General features: G+C 42.5%; 2 protein-coding genes across 3 annotated transcripts in view; both read right to left on the bottom strand.

Moving 5' to 3' along the window:
- Ldah (lipid droplet associated hydrolase) overlaps window positions 1–8,784 on the bottom strand; it is a 62,180-nt gene extending 53,396 nt beyond the window's left edge. For both annotated transcript variants that reach the window (XM_041639419.1, XM_041639420.1), the window contains exon 1: window positions 8,719–8,784. The gene's annotated coding sequence lies outside the window, so the exon portion shown is untranslated. The remainder of the gene's footprint in view (window positions 1–8,718) is intronic.
- A 2,094-nt stretch (window positions 8,785–10,878) lies between these two features.
- LOC121438916 (60S ribosomal protein L12-like) lies at window positions 10,879–11,491 on the bottom strand. The gene has a single exon (XM_041639418.1). The coding sequence runs from the start codon at window positions 11,425–11,427 to the stop codon at window positions 10,930–10,932; it is 498 nt and encodes a 165-aa protein (XP_041495352.1). The 5' UTR covers window positions 11,428–11,491; the 3' UTR covers window positions 10,879–10,929.
- Window positions 11,492–21,906: the final 10,415 nt, after the last annotated feature.

Raw genomic sequence — 21,906 nt, 5'->3', positions numbered from 1 at the left:
CACTCTGCTTTCCTGCAGTCACTCTGCTCACGCCTTCTCCCCAGTCTCTTCTGGACCGCATTCCCGCTGCTGTCAATGACCCATTTGATGCCTCCCACCAGGAATTCCAGCCCCTCTCCCATAGCTGCGCTTACAGCTCTGACCCTGAGTTCTGAAATGCTTCTCTTCTGTCAGGGGAGGCCATGCTGAGTTCCTGGTGGAAGTGGTTGGAGAGTGGAAGCTGGAAGCCTCCCCTCCAGGCTCTCCCTGGCAGACATGTCTTCCCCTCTGTGCTGCTCAAGCTGTGAAATCCCCCAGCCTCCTTTCCAACTGGAGGGAATTTTGTCACCGAAAGATACAGACTAATAACTGGAACTGTTTTTCACTGGTAGAACTGAGAACTCCTGGCACAGAGTGACTAAGGGCCAAGAATACTCTTAAAAATCAAGTCCCCACAATAAAGCATGCAGTCCAAAGGTCTCGGATACCCAGAATGGAGAAAAGTGCTCTAGTGCTGGGTGAGTGCCTGTCTCCAGAGGGTTATTTACACCAGCAGTGGGATCGCCACCGTGCCTTCTCTAGGTCTCCTCACAGGGCACCAGCAGCACTGGGGCGATACCCAAGTGGCTGTCCATGGTCCCTCCTCTAGACAGCCAGCTGCTTTGTTCTCCCTGTTGGCCCGGAACTGTGGATCTCAAGCTGTGCACAGGCATTCCGGACACACCTGAAGTGGGTGCTGGGATTTGAACCTAGATCCTCAGGCTTGCAGAGGAAGCATGCTCATTTCCCTGCCCACAGTCTTTTTCTCAGTGGACACTGGTTAGGTAGCCAGCTAAGTTTTAGACTTAGTGCAAGTAAAGAGTCCAAGAATAAGAATATAGAAAAGTAGGTTCCAGAAATAGGAATGCAGAAGTAAAGAAATATAAAGTTGAAAGCCTAGGAGAATGAAAGCAGACTGTCGGCAGCTTTTGGATTAACTATTAACAGTGGGTAACTTTGCCTTACAACCCATCGCTCTGTCTGCAAGACTGAAGCAGCCCTCTGCAACTGATATGAGCTGAGCTAACCTTTTAAGGATGGGATGTACTGACTTTTTGGTTGTGCATTGTCCCGTACCCTTCCCTGCTACACAAAACTGGCAGTATCAGGGGAGTGTAGAGCTTTGGTAAACACCAACAGGAAATGCCAAAAGGAAACAATGGGCTAAATACAAACACTAGTTTAACTGAGAAACACTGTTAATGAGAAGGGGAAAAAAGGCAATTTGTATCTGAGTTTTATCTCAAGATTGTAAAAATTCTCGCTTGCTTCTTGCTATAAAAAAGGGAGTTTGGAAAGAGCCATGGCCACAGCTATAGAAGGCCATCACTGACTGTGGTCACAGTCATAGAGAGCTGATAAGCTTTTTGTGCCCTAGGGAGAATTTTTTTCTTTTTCTAAAATAAAGATTTCTATTGGTTTAATAGACTTTGGTGGTCTGTACCCCATCTTTGTGTGATGCGAGGACCCAACACAAGTACTCAATGCCTTTCCCCAGACAGGTCATCATAATTAAGGCAAAGGCAATGCTGGTTAGGATGCAGTGTAACTGGAAATTCCACACATCTGGAAAACTATCTGACAGCATGGGTCAACACCTACAAAAGGGACCACTTTGCCTCATTTTGAGGAATTAATTCCATACAAAAAATAAAATCACAAAAATATTTCCGAAAGAAATGTAAGCAAGGAGTGCTGCTTAATAACAGTCCAAGGGCTGAAGAAGCTAAGTGGCCACTAATGGGGTTAGGCACAGTATGACAAAGCAGTGTAAGAGAGTTAATTACTTAATGACTCAGCATTCGGGAGGGATAAACTATAGTTCTGAGCATATGTGCCCCATCGAGACAGCTCTGCTAATTTCCTTTAACTTTCCTTTTCCCCCTAAAATTTCTATGATTTCATTTCTCCAGTCTTAGGATCTGGTGTCCCCTCATGCCCCTTGTCTATGTCCACATTCCTTTGACTGTCATTTTTATGAATTTAGGTGGGAAGAAGTAACAAACACAGGGTTTTTTTGGTTTTTTGAGACAGGGCTTCTCTGTAGCTTTGGAGTCTGTCCTGGAACTAGCTGTGTAGACCTCGAACTCACAGAGATCCGCCTGCCTCTGCCTCCCGAGTGCTGGTATTAAAGACATGTGCCACCACCACCCGGCCTTAACTGACTTTTCTTAAGCAAGAATGATTAGAAAAAATTAAAAACTTTAGATGTGTGAACCACTCCTGATACAAAGTACGTTGACTAAATAAGTTTCACTCACCCTTATATTCAGGACTATTTTAATCACTGTAAGGATCTGTCCTGTCTCTTTAAGAGTCAAGCCACACCTACTCCCTCCCCTGTCTGCTGAGGCAGGCAGATTTTCCTTCCTGCTTGCAGCCTGAGTCTCTTCTTTTTCCTTCTCCCTCTCAAAAAGGCAACTTCTGCCTCTCCGGTCTCTCCCTTCTGTCTCTGCCCACTGTTCTCTCTCTCTCTCTCTCTCTCTCTCCCCCCCCTCTGTTCTTCCCTCTTCTCCTCTTCCCTTCAATAACCCACTAAATAAATATCCAACCTCACTCTGCACGGCTTGCCTATCCATCTGTCTCTTGCCTGCCAGGACCACACAGGGACCAGCCACCTTTGGAGACCTGCTGCATGGTCTCGTGAGCCGTCCCTGCCTGAAACTGGCTGCTGTCAGGACATGCTGCCCCCTGCCTGCTCCCACTCAGGGATCTGCAGCATTTTTAATTAATTCATTACAGCATCCTCTCCAGAAATATCATAACACAGTAGGTGTACTTGTGAAGGTTTTCTGACATTTACAATGCATCAGAAACAAAATCGATGGAGGCTAATACAAAATGTTAAATTAGGGCACAGACTGCCAAGCCACTGGCCACACTTAACACTTTAACCAGAGGGAAATCCAGCCATTAAACACACCTGACTCTTGACTAATTAATTCCAAGTAATGATACTCTGGGTTTGATTAACGTCAAGATTTCTGAGAGTTCAAGCAGACGTGAAACTCAAACATAGTCTATGAAAACTGGGAAACAAAATCCACAACTGTGATTCTAAAAGACTTCAAACACAATAAATGGACTGAGAAGTGTGGAGTTGATACTGGTGTTCCCAGGGCAGCCTTCCCTTCCCTCGTACATCTGAGTCTCACCAAGCAATAGAGAAGGAAGGAAAAAAAATCTTACCTAAGAGTCTGAGGTAATTCACTTCTGCAAGGACAGATTAACAAAACACTATGTTCTGACAATTATAGGTTGCTGAAGGGCGACAGTTCCACCCTTGGCCTCGGCTTCAGCCTATGAGCAGGCCTGAATTAAATCCATTTGATAAGCACCAAGCATCAAGATGGACGGCATCCAAGTGTGACTATGACTTATGCAATTTATGAAAACCTGTTTTTCTAAATACAGGTGCTTACCTGTATTAATAATTTTTTAATTTTATGTTGCGATATATTTTTCCAATTTAATCTTATACACACCTAGGCAATATGTGAAACAGAGAATCATCATTTGACCAGTATAAATCTTAGAAGTTCAAACCTACAATATTTTCATAAATTTATTGTAATACTTAGAATGCAACTATAAAACTATATTGTATGAAACCAATGGGAAAAATAAAACTAAAATTATGAACAAAAATATTCAAAATAGAGTTGTACATGTGTCTTATTAGGCTGAAGCATCTAAATGTCTGCGTTTATTTTATCTACCAGAATTCCTACTGTCCTGTACAAACTGGCGATGATAACTTTTAAAAAGCTTCAGCTAGAATGACCCAAGAGTTGTCAATCACATTATGAATCAAAGAGACATAGCAGAGGAGTTTTTCAGATTTTCCCCTTTTCTTCCAGTATTTGTGTGTCCTCACCTGTTTGCATATGTATGGAGGGCAGAGGTCAACTCAGGGTATCTTTGTCTATGCTCGCAGGGACCTTAATTTCTTCAGACAGGGTCTCTCTGCACTGACTGGCTGGCCAGCAAGCTTTCAGGACCCATATGTCCTCTCCCACTCTCCCCATGCCGGGGTCACAATAGAGCTCTTAAGTGAGCACTCGGGGTCCAAACTCAGGTCCTTCAGCTTGCACAGCGCACACGTTACCCAGGGAGCAGCCGCCCAGTCTGCAAGAGTTCCATTACTCTGTCTACTAAGAACCTGTGTCACTTACCACACACATCGGAGTCTAAGAAGCTCCTAAAGCTTCCTCAGAAGCCGGTCTTCCTGTGATCATCAAACGCATGCACCACTTACCGTCTCACCATGAGACACAGCAGAACACACATCACGCATGTCTGATTCTTGCATGGAAATTAATTCGTGTGGTTCCTGGGTACCAGCGTCTAAGCTATTTGTGAAATATTTGGTGACTGGAATGCACAGATTGGCTCTTGAAAGGTTTGCGGCAGACACGCCAAGTTTGTAATTCATATGGAATGACGATGAGAGAAGAAAATATGAAAAATAGCAGAAGCTCTAGTTTAAATACTGACATGCTGGTTATCTGGATGTGTTAAATCACAGAGGTGAGACTGCAGTTGGTTTTTCTTAGAGGTTTGTTTTTTGAGTGGTGCTGGGGATTGAACCCAGGGCCTTGCACATGCTAGACAAGTGTTCTACTACTTAATATTCCCAGTCATTCGAGGTTTGTTTTTAAGTTTAAGATGTAGTGAATCTGATTTTGCAATAGCAGATCAGCTTGCTTCCAAAAAATCTTCCACTGATGACAACTAGAGAAGCAAGGGGAAAAGCTTTTTCTGCCTGTTAAAAAAATACCAGTAACCACTAAAAGAATGGTCCAAGAATGTGTAACAAATTTGCTTAACAGGGAAAACAAAATGTGATATATGAGTGAGAAAAGGGCAGAAAATAAATTTTTAAAATATAACATCAAAAATACATAATACAGAGCCTTTCGGCAGCACTCTGCTCTCTCTGTCCCCAGACCCAACCTCTCAGGCTCATCACCAGTGCTGCAGCAGACACCAGCTGCTGCCTCCCTTTCCCCTGCCCACATCTCCTATGGATCCCGCAGACCAATCTCTCCTGGCTTCCTTTCCCTGACTCATTGCTATAACCCAGCTCCCAACTCAAGCAGATGATTCCTGCCCAACTGCAGGCCACACCTTTCAGAAAACCAGGTGGGCTGCCCACAGACTGTGATGGCTGTGTGCTGCACGTTTTCCTGGCCTGCTTGGCTGGTATAGTCATGGGGAATGCCTCCTGGTTTTGCAGGCTGGGATGAAGCAAGGAGTTGAGGGAAAGGGGTTGGAGGGGATGTCCCTGGGATCCGCAGGAGACATGGGCAGCTGCAGCAGGAAGGGACCCTCATCTAGGGAGAAGACTGAGAAATTGGGTCTCTGGAAACAGAGAAGTGGAGAAGGTCTATGGAAATAGAAATAAGGAAAAGATGGTCTTTCAAATAAACAACACGGGCCAACTAGAGATCAACATAGAAAATGAATCTTCCATAATACAGAGTAAGCTACATAAGCATAAAACAGAGAGAGCAATAAAACTTCCAAGAGACTCATGTTTCCACTACAACTTATCTGCTGACCTTTGTACAGTCAAAGGTTACTTAAACCAGTCACAGCATACCTTAGCCATGAAGGAAAGGGTTTTAAAATGCATCCTTTAGATTAAGAACATGCATTCATCACTAGACACTGGTAGTGAAAGTACAGACAGAAAACACAGTAGGAGAGGACATACACGCGTATGTACAGTCTTCTGGTTATAAGACCGTTGTTAGGATGTCCTCCCGCAACAGGTGTAAATCTTGAATGCTACTCATGTGTCATTACACATTTGTTTATGTGCTTGTATGTGTACAGATTTACAGTGTTCTCCCACTCTGTAATTTTCTTCCCATTTTCTTAATTTCTCTGTATACAATTTATCTAAAGATATGACTACCTTTTTGTGGGGCTAGGGGTTAAACCTAGGACCTTGCATATGTTAGGTAATTGCTCTATCACTGAGCTACATCTTCAGTCCATATTTTTTGTACTATGTGTGTATAGTATCTATACATACAAACCAGACTTCAACATGCAGGTCTCTAGACTATGCAAAGTACGTCTACAAATCAGTAAGAAAGAGACAACCCATTTAAAATACAGGTAAAATGTCAGAAGGGCACATTTCAAAAGCGAATGGCCCCAAACAGATGGCTAATAACCATAAGGGCTTTCTAGAAGAGTCAAAGAATACCAATATGGAAACCAACATCTGGGTATGTTGGTGCACGTCCAAAATCCAAGAATGTGGGAGGCTGAGACAAGAATGTTGTGAGTTTGAGACCAGTCAGGGCCACATGATATAAAGTTGTCTAAAAAAAAAAAAACAAACAAACAAACCCTAAAAAACAAAAACCCAGGTGTTGAGGCTAATACCTATTTTCCTAGCACTGAAAGGTAGAGGTAAGATCAGGTTCAAGGTCAGCCTAGATTAGAGAAGACACCATCTCAAAAAAAAAATACGAAATAAAAAAACTCTATAAAGTATAATGCTAATCACAGGGGAAAGATTTACAGAAACACACACACACATTGAAATCAGGCCTGGAATTCTCCAACTCCAGGCTATGAAGGTCTTGAATACCAGCTTAATGAGTTAGGGGAACCAGGAATTCCAGACTATATCTGATCCATATCAGGGACCTGAACTGATAGTTGCTACAATTTAAAAATTAAAAAGTTCCCAAGAATTACAGTATCCCACACTTGTTCATTCAACATGGCTCACCATCCTAACACTTAATCCTTTAAACAACATGTTATATCCTCACAGATTATGTGGATTAGAAATTTTCAAAGGCTAGAGAATAGTCAGTCTTGGTCAAATATCAACTAAGTTAGCTAAGAAAACTCAACACTGGCTTTGACGTGTTCACTGGGACAGGGTCATCAGGAAGTAACCTTATTGATAACCCTACAATGGGTGCTCCAAGACAACAATAGGTTGTTGGCTTAGGAAACCAGAACACATCATCCCTATCTAAGCTTTCCAGGTGACATATATTAATAGATTTCTGCAGTGCAGACAGGCTGATTTCCAAATACTAGTGGCTCCTGAGGATTAGCCTTATCTCACCTCTTAGGACCTCACCTCATTAGTCATGGAGCATGAGTTCCCAACACACTGATAAGCATTGGGAACCTTTAAGAGACAAACATACCATCTCAGAAAGTGAGCTGCCATTTTGCCAAGTCTTACCAGTCTCTCCGATCTACCAGCATCCCAACCTCTTCCTCAAAGTGGTTCGGGAAAATGTTAACAGCATCAGGAAGGTAATAGTTTCCAAAAGTAAGAAAGGACTAAAGTGTTCTTATAAGAAAGATTGGGGCAGGGGGAGAATCAGAAAAACGTAAGAACACACTAAAGTTTGGAAGCTACCAAAATAATGCTATAAGAAACAAGAGCAAGGAATTTAAAAATAACAATTAACTTACAAATGGGATCAACCGCGGAGTGGAACCAACAGAAAACGAGATCAGAGAACTTGGATAGATTCACAGAACTAATGAACCTGAATTAGTGGGAAATGATCTAAAAATGTAGCAGTAGCCCAGGGGCTCGTACTACAGTGACACCTAAAATTCATACAAGCAGAATTCCAGAGGAGACAATGTGGGGCTAAAAGAGACACTGAGAGAAAACAGTACTGGAAACTTCCCAAATTTGAGAAGGACATGAATCTACAGATTGATTCAAGAAGCTGAGCAAACTTAAAGTTGGAGAAATCTACAGAAATACAAGGCATGCCAAAGGTGCATTTTGAAAAAGCAAAGAAAAAAAATTTAATTGGTCAGAGAGCAACAACACATTATCTGCAATGGTGAAGGTAATTCTCGTGTGGATTTCTCAGGAGAAACCACCCGGGACAGAAACATCTTTCAATTTCATATGGAAAACAAGGAAGTATTCAACAGACACCAAACACTACTGCTTACGGTTCCAAGTTTGTTTTAACAAACCTTTGTGACTTAAGCCTAGAGATTTTTTTTGTAGTTGTTATTTTTGTTTGTTTTGTTTTTGTCTTTTGAGACAGGGTTTCTCTGTAACCTTGGAGCCGGCCCTAGAACTCGCTCTGTAGACCAGCGTGGCCTCAAACCCTCCTGCCTGTGCTGGGGTTAAAGGTGTATGTGCCGCCACCACCAGAGAAGACGAGAGATTTTTTTTTACTTTCCCAGGTCTGTTTGGTTGCAACACCCACCCCAGCAATAAGGACGTGCTTTTAAAACTAAAAGGACAAGGAAACATGGAAGGGTTCAAATGGCAGACTGTCCGTTCTCCCACTGTTTAGCATACAGGACAGAAAGCAGATGATCAGTAATAACTTGAGAAGGAGGAGATGAATTAGTGAGTCGTGAAAGAATTGTCTCAACCTGTATTCTGAGCAGTGAGAGGAGTGGGGGAAACAGCCAAAGGTGAGAGTATGCAAGTAAGGCAGGAAGAGATGCAAGGGCAGCCCCAGACGGACTCTGATTCATTTCTAGCGGACTGCCTAACAACGCACAGGCTCATCCCTCCCCAGGCAGCCGCTGGCGACCTTGCCACCGGTGGGGTGCGTGCAGTACCATCTCGTTCCCCACCGCCAAGTTCAGCCCACCCGGGCTGATGGCCACTTCATTATTCTGGCACCGCCCTGAGCGCAGCACGCCCGTCCTTCCTCAGGGAAAACCACCCACCGTGCGGTCTGCAGCACCTCTCTGGTCCTCCTGCAAGGTGTATCAAGTTGTCCACAGAGCTAGCAAAGCGTCACCAGAAGCGGAAGTCCCGGTCAGTCGTGAAGTCACAACACGGCGCCGAGCCATTCCCGGAAGTTGGCGCCCTTAGAACGCTTTCTGAGCGGGGGTACCAAGTTTTGAATACAGCTTCGTAGGGATGTGGTCCCTAGCCAGCGACATAGCTGGGAGCACTTAGAGAGTTTCCTTTATTTCTTCTAAATTTTAACCGCTTTCTGTTCTTTGTGGTTATTTAGTAGTTTTTTCCCCTCCTCCGGAGTCCTTTTTCTGTTCTCCACACCTGCCCCCTTTCCTATCTTGCATCTCCAGTCCCTTCTTCATGAACACAGGGAAGTTGACTCTCAGTTAACCTTAGCGTTAGTATTCCGCTTCATATATTCTGCACTTTAGGACAATGAGACTGTTCAGAGGTACTTTCAACTAAGCACAAACCCCAAGATCATATCCTCAGCATTTGGTACATGATACATGTTCAGTGTATTTATAGTCTTGAAAATCCTGTAGCCGATATGGCATTCTTATATCCAGACGAAGCAGCATGGAACTTTGAAAAATCACAGCAATTATTACACACTCATGGAAAAAAGCCTTGTTCTTGTATTCAGCACCTCAGTGATGGTGCCACCGTCCAGCCAGCTGTGGAATGAAAACCGCTAAACTTCATTACCCTTCTTTGTCAGTTCTGTTTCCCAAATCCACTAGGTAACATTCAATGAACATAGAAAAAGCCATTCACTGTGCCAAGAGTTTCTCATGAACCAATTTTTAAATGCCCACAGCTATTCAGTGAAGCCAGCATTAAAAGCAATCATTAGGGTCTGGAGACATAAACACATAGAATAAATGATTATGTTACAGTGCCAGTATGTAACAAGCACAAGGTGGTGTCCCTTATGAACACAGTTTTATGTGTGTAAATGTCCCACAAGTAATACTGTAAAACTATATATGATGCCATTCAGGTCTGTTGACCTACCTCTCCAACAGCAAGATGCATCTGGATGTCAATACCAAATGGAAGTGGAATCTTAAAAACAGATGGAAGTGGAGGTGCACATCTCTCTCCATCTCCTGGTTCCAAATTTCTCTGGGTATCTATTGCATCCGTCTCTCTTCCACAGGCAGAACACATTAACACATTAACGTAACATGTCTTACACATGCCTTGTAATGCATTATCTCAAGTGATTAAAGTTTCTGATTTCACGGAACCTGTGCCAGATATAGCTGAAGGTTCAGACTTTTAAGAGACAACAATCTTTTCTGACCTTATAGATACTCAGGATTATATCTAGCCAACCACAGTTTAAAGCGAGGTGTGGGGAAACTGAGTAACTTGCTCAAAGTCCGTTGGGAAGGCTAGACGCAGGTTGCTGACAGCAACTTCTCAATTGTTCTCATGCCTTCTCTGGGCCTTCTCCTCTTCGGATATACATGCTTTCACTAATTAAGTTGTCATATTTTTGCACCCAATGTTCCCTTTGCTGCATAACAGGCAATAACTGATGTGCCTGGTTTAAGTAGTAGACTGGAGTGTTCTCTGACGCCTGCAGAATTCATTTGGCATATGTCAGGTAAGCTGTAATTGTGGCGCTACTATATATTGAGCTTGGAAGTAAAATACTTCTCCCTTCACCATAAGGCTCGTGTGTTGAAAATTTCGTGCTTCCATGCAGCGGTGTTCAGATGTGGAGTATCTGAGAGGTGATTTGACCATTGGTAATGTCACGTTTGAATGGACTTATCTCTCTGTGCTTCCTGGACAGCTTTGCAGTATCACACACTCCCACCACGATACTGTGCCTCATCACAGGCAGAAGCACTGGGACAAAGTCTCTCAAACTGTAAGCCAATACATGTGTTTGTTCTTTTTTTGAAGCAGGGTCTCTCTCTGCATAGGGGTAGCTGTCCTAGAATTCACCATGCACACCAAGCTGGCCCCAAACTCACAGAGGCAGGTCTCTTCCTCTCAAGTGCTGGGATTAAAGACACACACCACCATGTCTTTATAACCAAAATAAATATTTCCTCCATTAAATTTATTTTAGGTATTTTGGCACAGTGATGAAAAGTGACTGACATATGTACTTCTGTTCTGCATGCTTTTTTTTTTATCAGATGGTCTTTTATTGAAATATTTTCTCTTGTTGCTTCTTAGCTAGCTGGACATTCCACAGCACCACTGTTGATGTCATCAATGATGTCATGAGGGTGGCGCCCATCCACATTGCAGCCCACAGACTGTGCAGTACCCAGGATCTCTTTAATAGTTCCAGAAAGTTCTCTGGCTAAAGACCTGTGTCGCATCTGCCGGGCAATGTTGACGATCTCATCGAAAGTGATATTTCCGCTGTGTTTAATGTTCTTCTGCTTCTTCCTGTCTCTTGGTGGCTCCTTGAGGGCTTTGATGATCAGGGCAGAGGCAGAGGGCACCACCTCAATCTGGGCCTGTCTGTTCTGGATGGTCAGTTTCACTGTAATCCTCAGGCCTTTCCAGTCACCGGTTGCCTTGGCAATATCATCACCAACTTTTTTCGGAGACAGACCCAGGGGGCCGATTTTGGGGGCCAAGGCGGATGTGGCGCCGACCTCACCTACGGTGCACCTCAGGTACACGACTTTGATCTCGTTGGGGTCGAACTTGGGCGGCATGGTGGAGGCGGCTGGTGTCGGATGAACCCGGATTCGGGACGACCGAAGAAAGTTGCACCGTTGCCTCCTCCGAACCGAAAACCGAAAAGACCTTCTGCATGCTTTTTAACATCAGTTTCCAGTTCCCATTAAAGTGAGAGCTCCCTGTAAATTATGCTTTTACAATCTTTAAGGACTGTTAAAATCCATGTGCATCATTCACTTATGTGAAGGTCTGGAGAATTTTTGAAATGAAGACTTCTATTTGCATTATCTTTATTAGTACTTTTAAATTTTAGTTTGAGTAAGAATGACATAATAATTGAGGAGCCTAGAAGTTACATTGTAAACAAGTTATCATGTGCTTCTGTTTCTGGTGAGTGTTAGGCCGTTTGCTTTGTTTTGTTTTTTAGGCCCTATTTTGAGTGACTCTTCTCTCTATAATAATAATAGGGAAAATTCTTAGGGATAAGGTAATAATCTTCATTTATGTTAGTAGGTATATGAAAATATTCATAAATGTTATGTCTTACACCATATGTCTTGCTACAGATGTTTCAGAATATTTCTGGGAAAATAAATCTATACTTCATCATTTATCACAACGTGTTAGATACTGTTCTGAATGCCAGGAACAAGAGCGAAATACCATTGTTCTTTTATTGGCAAGCAGGTAAACATGGGATAATGTAAGAAAAATTAGGTGGGATCACTAGAAAAGCGTGGACTCTCAGTTCTGATGACCTGGTAGAGGATAATTCCAGATTCCTTCTCATCCCCCGTCTCCTTTAGTCTTACCACCTTGCGTCATGAAGCCCTCTCCTTGACCCATCTTTTCTGTCTAAAATCTCTCTGCAGGTGGTTATGTCCAGTTCCATGTATTTAAATGTTATCTATAAACAGATAAATCTCAAGTCCACACTGACAACCCAGAACTTTCCCATGAGCTCCAAGCTTGTTGTCAATCAGCCCATCAAATATCTCCACTTGAAAGACGAATAGGCATGATTAGTTAATGTCGTCTACCCACAACTGTTGGTTTGGAACTCCAATAGTCAGATATAGATGCACCTTATTATAAAATAAAGGACTTTAAAGCAGTTTGAAGCTAAGACAGTTTTTTTAATCATATCTTGACTTTAAATCACTTTGGGCATTTATTATCATTCTTTGATCAAAGGCAGGTGGACTGATGTGGAGAGAGGCGGATAATGTGGGGGAATCTCTGGCCATGGAGTTATAGGAAAGATGAAAAGTGACATTGAAAGCAACTGGGGAGCTGGGGACAGGGATGTGATGGTAGAAACAATGAGATGGTGGGAGACTCTGCATTGCTGCCTTGTAGATAGAAGATGAAAGTGCCTGTTACTGTCCTTGCACGCTTATGGTTTCTACACCTTTGCCTTCTTAGCTTTGGAAACCTTTAAAAGTCTCATGCTGGCTAACTTTTCTCAGAGCAGTTCCCAGTCAAAGAGCTGGAGTCGTGTTGTTAGTACCCCCATTTTATGTATGGTTATCTATGGGATACTTTTTTTTGTTTGTTTTTTGTTTGGTTTGGTTTTTCAAGACAGGCTTTCTCTCTGAAACAGCCCTGGCTGTCTTGAAACTTACTTTGTAGACCATACTACCCGTGAACTCACAGAGATCCGTCTGTCTCTGCATCCCAAGTACTGGGATTAAAGGCATGTTCTGCCATCACCCAGCTATCTGTGAAATTTTTTCTTTAATATTTATTTTTTTATTTTATTTTACATTCCAACCACAGTTCTCCCTCCCACCCTTCCTCCCACCTTCTTCACCTCTCCCCCCAAGCCCACTTCCATCCACTCTTCCCAAAGGGTAAGGCCTCCCATGGGGAATCAGCAAAGCCTGGCACATTGAGGTAGAACCAAGTCCGTCCCACACTGCATTAAGGCTGAGCGAGGCATCTCACCAAAGGGAAGGGGTTCCAAAAGCTCTTACACCTGGGGCCTCTCAAATAGACCAAGATACACAGCTGTCTTCACCCATACAGAGGCCCTAGTTCAGTCCCATGGACGCTCTACAGCTATCAGTCTAGATTTCATGACTTCCCAAGAGCTTGATTTTTCTGCTATCTCTGTAGATTTCCCCCATCATGATCTTGACTTCTCTTGCTCATGTAATCCCTCCTCTCTTTCTTCCTCTGGATTCCTGGAGCTCAGCCTGATGCTTGGTTGTGGATCTCTGCACCTGGTCCCATCAGTTACTGGAAGGCTCTATGATGACAGTTGGGATAACCAACAATCTGATTACAGAGGAAGTTTAGGCACCCTCTTCACTATTACTAAGAGTCTTAGAGCTGGGGGTCATCCTTTGTGGATTCCTGGGAAATTCACTAGCACCTGGTTTCTCCCTGACTCCATAATGGCTCCCTTTATCAAGATATCGCTTTCATTGCTCTCCCACTCCATCCCTCCCCCATCTCAACTGTAAGTTTTTCCAGCCCTACAAACCTCTCCACCAACACAATAATCCAAATCAGACCAAATCGAACCAAATTAGAAGAAGCTCAGGTTTAAAGAATGCCAGTGCTCCTCGGTGGCCTTCCAGGAAAATACAGAGAGAGGGACAGAGAACTGGGGAGACAATGTGTTTGTTCTCTGAGGGACAATTTAAATAGCCTGTGAGACTGGTCTTGACCCTCTCTGGGAAGGAGTCATTGTTTGGTGGGCTTTCTTGGAGGCAGAGGCTAAACTGTGACAACTCCCAGGGAAGGGGAGGCTTGAAATGGAACTTTCCACCCAACATTCCAAAATGGATGCCAGGAGTTGGGGTGAAGCCCCCAACCAAACATTCCAGACTCTTTGGATAAAGGGGTGCCAGGGAACTGAGGTGATGCTTTTAACCTAACATCAACCATCCCCTGACCCCTTCCCTCTACCGCCTCCCTAGCCCCCAGATTACGGGAGATCTCATCTAATTCCCTTTTATCTGTGGAATTCTTAACTGAAATTTAAAAAGTAAAACCAAGTTTGGAAAGAAGTGATCAATTCTGATATCTTAATAGTCTTCCAACTTCCTCAAAAGCCATTTATTTTTAATATTTCAGGAAATTTAGGGAAGCATTTGCTATGTCTTCCCTTCCCTTGTCTCACTTCCCTTCCCTAGCCTCCCCTTCTCACCCCTCCTTTCCCTTCCCTCCTTCACTTCCTTTTTTTTCTTTCCTTTTCTCTTTCCTCCTCCTTCTTTTTAATTTTTCTTTGTAGATGTTGAAACTGAGATATCAGTCTCAAAGTATGTTGAAGGATGTGTTAACTTTTTGGCAGCCCACATCTGAAATTCTGTGTTTGGAGAATGTTCCATTTCATTCTAAGCCCTGTGGTAGGCCTGCTGTGGGAAACTTTCTTCCGTTCAAAGAGAAGAAATTATCTGGTATAAAGCTATACTGATACAGCCAGTGACCTCATGGACAGGTTGAACAGTGTGATCTTAGGAAGGAGACATTCAGAAAACTATGGATTAGTTAAGGAAGTCTCTGACTGAAGACAGTTTTTGAGTCTTGCCTTAAAAGATAATGTTTCTGTGAAGGTGACCGAGAGTTGTATTATGGTCAAGGTGGCTAAATCAAGAAAATATATAAATTGGTTTGAAGTGGCATGATCCCATGACTAATGTTGTCAGCTCTACACAGTAAAGACTAATGTCCCTTTTGCTGGTAATGGTGGCAAATACTTGTAATCCAGGTACTCGGGAGACTGAAGCAGGACAGTCATGAATTCAAGGCTAGTTTAGATGACATAGCAAGACTCTTGCTAAAAATAACAACAGAAACCTAAGCCAAACAACATCAACAAAAACAGAACTACACACACACACATACACAAACTAAATGTGATGATGAAAAAGCTGACAATATTTTATCCTCGGATGTTTCCACTGAGTTTTACGCAGGTTCTTCTGCAGAATTGTCCTAACAGTTTGATGATGCTTTTCTGAACGGCTTGGACCTCACATCCCTAAGCTCTCCTTCTAAAATACAAGACCCTGAGTACTAGGAAGCCCTATCTATCTGGCCTCTGGCACCTCCCCTTCCATTACATGGCAGGGAAGCCACCCACTGTACAGTGACATGATCTGTTGCGAACTTCTCAGGGCCCCATAATTCTTTCCTGCCTTGATAACCCAGAAAATCCCTGCACATCTGAATACTCAACACCACTGCCCCAATTTTCCTAGGTCAACAGAGACTTCTGGGCACTTGTGGTCTTTAGGTCTAATCTACAGTGTGGTACTCATGTTCTCTAACAGTTCTTGTTTGTTTGCCCTGACATAATCAAACTATTCCACACATCACAGCACTCTAGCATCAGGTGCTTCAGGATGAACCCTTACTAGATAAAGACTTAACAATCGGGCCATCACATCTCATCTCATAAATTAGCAAATACCTTTAACAGGACCTGTTATGCAGAGAATGTTCAGTTTCTCTGACATAAGCTTGACTTACTGCACCATCTTGTTCTGTTCTGGAGCTTCTAGGGGAACAGTGCACTTCACTGTTGCAGTCCATCAGTGTTACTACAGGAACAGAGATTGTAGAGTCTGATGAGCTTTTTATGTAGCACAACAAGGACACATTTTAAAAACAGAAGCAAGAACCCACATATATGATAACTCAAAACCATCAAGAGGAATGGCTCATGATGGTTAATGAATGGCTATTGTTTAGTCAAATAGTTACTATGCTCAACATTTCATTTATAATTGCTTATGAGTTTGCTTCTTGTGTGTATAAATCAATACACCTGTATGCAAATATAACTTATAAAAAAATCAGAAGCAAGAATGGCTACATGAATCTACCTCTCTCTTCCTGTAAAATGTATTAGAGTCTAAGGACTTCTTCAGGTTTTGGATCTGGAAGCCCTATCTATCTGGTCTCTGGCAGTGCCCTACACACTTCCATTACAACATGGCAAATAAGCTACTCATTGTACTATGACGTTATCTGCTGAGAACAACTCAGTTTCCTGTAAGAACTGTGTTAATCCTTTCCCAAGGCCATGCTTTCATGACCTAATTGCCTTGAAGTGGGTTTGACCTTTTAAGGACTCTGTCTCTACCTCACCAAACTGAAGACCAAGCTTTGGGGTACAAACCACTTCTAAACTATAGTGACAAATAGGATTTCAGCCTTGAGCACAGGTTGAGATGAATGTGGAAAAGCTGTATGCAAGATAAACTCTGTCCTCACAAGATGGGAAGAGATGCTTCTTGCAATGCCCATCCCATCATCCCGTATGGTACCCTCCATAAATACTGCTGGGGCAGTGCTGAATGTGTTCCTCTGTTATCCATGGACTGGGGAGAGGTAGAAGGGCAAATCAACCTCTTCTTCATTCTCATCTCTGATAGTCAGTATCAAAGTGTTAAGGCATGTATACCTTTAATTAAGGATATTATAGTCCCTCTTCCCATTTGCCTTGGGGTTCTGGTAAATATTCCTATGCTTAGATTAGTTTCTGTATGGAATTTGTTTCAGAACACTGATCTGTGATCTAAGTGAATATCATGGCCTCGTAGTTCCAACTTGGGAACTCTGCATCAAGGCCAATCAGTGATACATTATCAGTACCAAAGAGCATTTACTGTCATCATTCCCATAGCAGGATTTAAATTTTCGCAGGGGCCAGAGGTCAAGTTCTAGTTTAGATAAATCTTCACCTCCAGGAGTCTAATGTCTGTGGTGCTTTGTATTATGTGTTAACTTGGTTGGAATGGGCTTCTTCAGGGAAGAGAGGGAAAGAGAGGAAAGGGGTGGAGGAATTAAAATTTGATTGAGCATCCTGTTTTATTTGGCACCCCAAAAAAATGTACACATGCACACAGTCTCTCTCTCTCTCTCTCTCTCTCTCTCTCTCTCTCTCTCTCTCTCTCTCACACACACACACACACACACACACACACACACACACACACACACACTGCTGTTGTTTCTATTTGTTCAGTTTCTTGGGAACCCTGACTGATACAATGGTTTTTGTTTCATTATCTCATTGATATATAACAAATAATTTAAGACTCAGTGCTTGAAGCCATTTGTTTTGCTCACAGATTTGCAAGTTGTTTAGAATTCCCTGGGAATACTGACTTATGCTTGATATTATGCAGCTCAAATGTTCAACTGTGTGAGTGGGGTAAAAGCCTCCATTTAAGCTGGCTTTCCTCAGATGATATGGCTGTTGTTTTAAGCCACCCACTCCCTCCAGGTCCATGTGTTGAAGTCTTGGTCAATGGCTTGTGGCACTATTGGGAAGTGGTAGAATCTTAAGAATATATGTCATAGCAAAAGAAATGGGGTCCTTGGGGGCTGCCTGGCTTCATGGATATTGAAGTCCTATTCCCCTGCCTTTGCTGCTCATTGTCCTGGTCACTGCCTGGTGGGCAGGCTCCTCTGTCGTGTGCCTCCACCCTGGTGTGCTGCCTTCTACCATCTGCACTGCAACGGGCGGCACAGACCACAGGCCTCTGAAACTGTGGGCCAAAGCCAGTCCTTCCTCTTTTTTCTGTTACCTCCTGTATTTTTTATTGTTTTTATTCCACTGTATATTTTTCTCCACTCTGCTCCCTAACTCCCCTTTCCCCTTCTACACACTTCCATGATCGACATGCTCCCAATTTACTCAGGAGGTCTTGTCTTTTTCTCCTTCCTATGTACATCCATGTGTGTCTCTCTTAGGGTCCTCTTTGTTATCTAGGTTCTCTGGGGTTGAGGACTGTAGTCTGGTTTTTCTTTGCTTTATGTCTAAAAGCCACTTATAAATGAGTACCTATTATATTTCTCTTTTTGGGCTAGGTTACCTCACTCAGTATAGTTTTACTAAATCCATCCATTTGCCTTCAAATTTCAAGATGTCATTATTTTTTAACCACTGAGTAATACTCCATTGTGTGAATTTACCACATTTTCCTTATCCATTCTTCAATTGAGGGGCATCTAAATTGTTTCCAGATTCTGGCTATTGTGAATAATGCTGCTGTTAACATAGCTGAGTACATATCCTTGTGGTATGATTGAGCATCATTTGGGTATGTACCCAAAAGTGGTATTGCTGGGTCTTGAGGTAGATTGTTTTGTTTCCTAATTTTCTTTTTTTTATTATTTTTTTCCTTTTTTTTATTTTTATTTTTTTTATGTTTCCTAATTTTCTAAGAAATCAAATTTTCTGATCTCCAAAGCAGCTATACAAGTTTGCACTCCCACCAGCAATGGAGGAGCATTCCCCTTATCCCGAATCCTCTCCACCATAAGCTGTCATCAGTGTTTTTGATCTTGGCCATTCTGTCAGGTGTTAGATGGTATCTCAGAGTTGTTGGGTTTTTTGTTGTTTTTTGTTTTTTTGATTTTTCGAGACAGGGTTTCTCCATAGTTTTTGGTTCCTGTCCTGGAACTAGCTCTTGTAGACCAGGCTGGCCTCAAACTCACAGAGATCCTCCTGCCTCTGCCTCCTGAGTGCTGGGATTAAAGGCGTGCACCAACACCGTCCAGCCAGAGTTGTTTTGATTTGCATTTATCTGATAGCTAAGGATGTTGAACATTTCCTTAACAATCTTTTGGCCATTTGAGATTCCCCTATTGAGAATTCTGTTTATGTGTGTACCCCATTTTTTATTGGATTATTTGTTCTTTTGATGTCTAGTTTCTTGAGTTCCTTGTATATTTTGTAGATCAGGCCTCTGTCCAATGTTGGGTTGGTTAAGATCTTTTCCCATTCTGTAGGCTGCTGTTTTGTCTTGTTGACCATGTCCTTTGCTTTACAGAAGCTTCTCAGTTTTAGGAAGTCCCATTTGTTAATTGTTTCTCTCAGTGTCTGTGCTACTGGAGTTATCTTTAGGAGTGGTCTCCTGTGCCAATGCGTTCAAGTGTATTTCCCACTTTCTCTTCTATGAGGTTCCAGGTGGTTGGCTTTATATTGAGATCTTTGATTTACTTGGACTTGAGTTTTATGCATAGTGATAGATATGGATCTATTTGCATTCTTCTACATGTTGATATCCAGCCATGCTAGCACCTTTTGTTGAATATCCTTACTTTTTTCCATTGTATAATTTTTGCTTTTTGTCAAAAATCAGGTGTTTGTAGGTTTGCGGATTGATGTCTGAGTCTTTGATTCGATTCCATTGGTCCTCCTGTCTGCTTTTATGCCAATACCAAGCTGTTTTCATTATTGTAGTGCTGTAATAGTTTGAAGTCAGGGATGGTGATGCCTGAAGAAGTTCCTTTATAGTACAGGATAGTTTTGGCTATCCTGTTTTATTTTGTTTTTCCATATGAAGTTGAGTATTGTTCTTTTGAGGTCTGTAAAGAATTTTGCTGGGATTTTGATGGGGATTTCATTAAATTTGTAGATTGTTTTTAGTAAGATTGCCATTTTTATTATGTTAATTCTACCTACCCAAAAACATGGGGAGAGGTGGGGCGACCTGCCCACCAGCACGGAGGCCTGATCTCTTGGCGCCAGGAGAGACAGCGTTGGGGTGAGTTTCTGGCCCCTCGGCACCAGCCTGGGAAGGGGAGCTCAGAGGTTTCTTGGCCCCCTATCCTTCTTGGGCTCTCTGCAGGGCCTCCACTCCCTGCATACGGCCTCTTTCTTCCTAGCCCACCCAGCTCCCATCCAGAACCCTCCCCAATTCGGCCCCACCGCCCTCTTTCGGCACATAATGTCACCCAGCCCAGCCTGTCTGGGCACTGGGTCCGATTCCTCGGGGCACCCAAGCGGGCGGGAGTCCCTTTGTTTCTATTGCCTGCCTGCACCAAGCAGGGTAGGCGCTTTGTGACCTGCCCACCAGTGCGGAGGCCTGATCTCTTGGCGCCAGGAGAGCCAGCGTTGGGGAGAGCCAGCATTGGGTAGGTAAGGAGACCTGATCCGGTAAAATAAGATCCATAAGGGAGCATTTGGAAGAAGAGATGGGCAGACGCCAAGGCAAGAATTCGCCCAACAAGCTGAAAAGCAACATGAAGCCACCAGAAACCAGCAACCTCACAACGGGAGGACATGAACACCTTAATCAAGAAGAAGTAGAAAAGATTGACTTCATGAAAGTGATTGATGCCCTTAAACAGCATGTAAAAAACGCCCTTATAGAAATGGATGAGAAATATAACAGAAAGTTTGAAGAATTGAATAAATCAGTGATTGATACCCTAGAAAACCAAGGAAAAACAATCAAACAGATAATGGAAACAGTTCAAGACTTGAAAACTGAAATGGAGGCAAAGAAGAAAACACAAACAAAGGACCGGCTGGACATGGAAAATTTAAGTAAACAAACAGAGTCTACAGAAACAAGCATAACCAACAGAATACAAGAGTTAGAAGAAAGAATCTCAGATTCTGAAGATACCATAGAGAAAATAAACACACTGATCAAAGAAAACAGCAAGTCCAACAAACTCTCATCACAAAATATTCAGGAAATATGGGACACAATAAAAAGACCAAACCTAAGAATAATAGGAGTAGAAGAAGGAGAAGAAGGGCAGCTCAATGGTCCAGAAAATATATTTAATAAAATTATAGAAGAAAACTTTCCCAACCTAAAGAAAGATATACCGATGAAGGTTCAAGAAACATACAGAACACCGAATAGGCTGAATAAAAAAAAAAACATCCCCTCGCCATATAATTATCAAAACACAAAGCATACAGAATAAGGAAAGAATATTAAGAGCTGTAAAGGAAAAAGGCCAAATTACTTATAAAAGTAAACCTATCAGACTTACACCTGACTTCTCCATGGAAACCATGAAAGCCAGAAGGTCCTGGATAGATGTACTGCAGAAACTGAGAGACCATGGATGCAAGCCCAGATTACTATACCCAGCCAAGCTTTCATTCACTATAAATGGAGAAAATAAAATTTTCCAGGATAAAAACAAATTTAAACAATACGCAGCCACAAATCCAGCCTTACAGAAAGTAATAGAAGGAAAATCACTAACCAAGGAGTCCAACAATGACCACAATAACTCTGACATCTAGAGACCCTTCACATACACAAAACAAAGAAGGGAAACACACAAACTCTATGACTAAAAAAATGACCAGAGTTAACAACCACTGGTCATTAATATCACTTAATGTCAATGGACTCAACTCACCTATTAAAAGGCACAGGCTAAGAGATTGGATACGAAAACAGGATCCAACATTCTGCTGTTTACAAGAAACACACCTCAACCACAAAGACAGGCACCTACTAAGAGTAAAGGGCTGGGGAAAGGCTTATCAAGCAAATGGACCTAAGAAACAAGCAGGTGTGGCCATACTAATCTCTAACAAAGTAGACTTCAAACTTAAATCAATCAGAAGAGATGGAGAGGGGCATTATATACCCATAAAAGGAACAGTTCATCAGGATGAAGTCTCAATCCTGAACATCTATGCCCCTAATATAAAAGCACCCACGTACATAAAAGAAACATTGCTAAAACTCAAGGCAGCCATCAAACCGCACACACTAATAGTAGGAGACTTC

The sequence above is a fragment of the Microtus oregoni genome, unplaced genomic scaffold, assembly GCF_018167655.1.
Source record: "Microtus oregoni isolate MIOR12 unplaced genomic scaffold, Mior012 000058F_ref0000040, whole genome shotgun sequence".
NCBI classification, from domain to species: Eukaryota; Metazoa; Chordata; class Mammalia; order Rodentia; family Cricetidae; genus Microtus; species Microtus oregoni.
This window is presented reverse-complemented; position numbering and strand designations above follow the sequence as displayed.

What these genes read in the sequence shown, in the direction of transcription:
- LOC121438916 (XM_041639418.1), bottom strand. Translation starts at nt 11,427, where the DNA reads ATGCCGCCCAAGTTCGACCCCAACGAGATCAAAGTCGTGTACCTGAGG.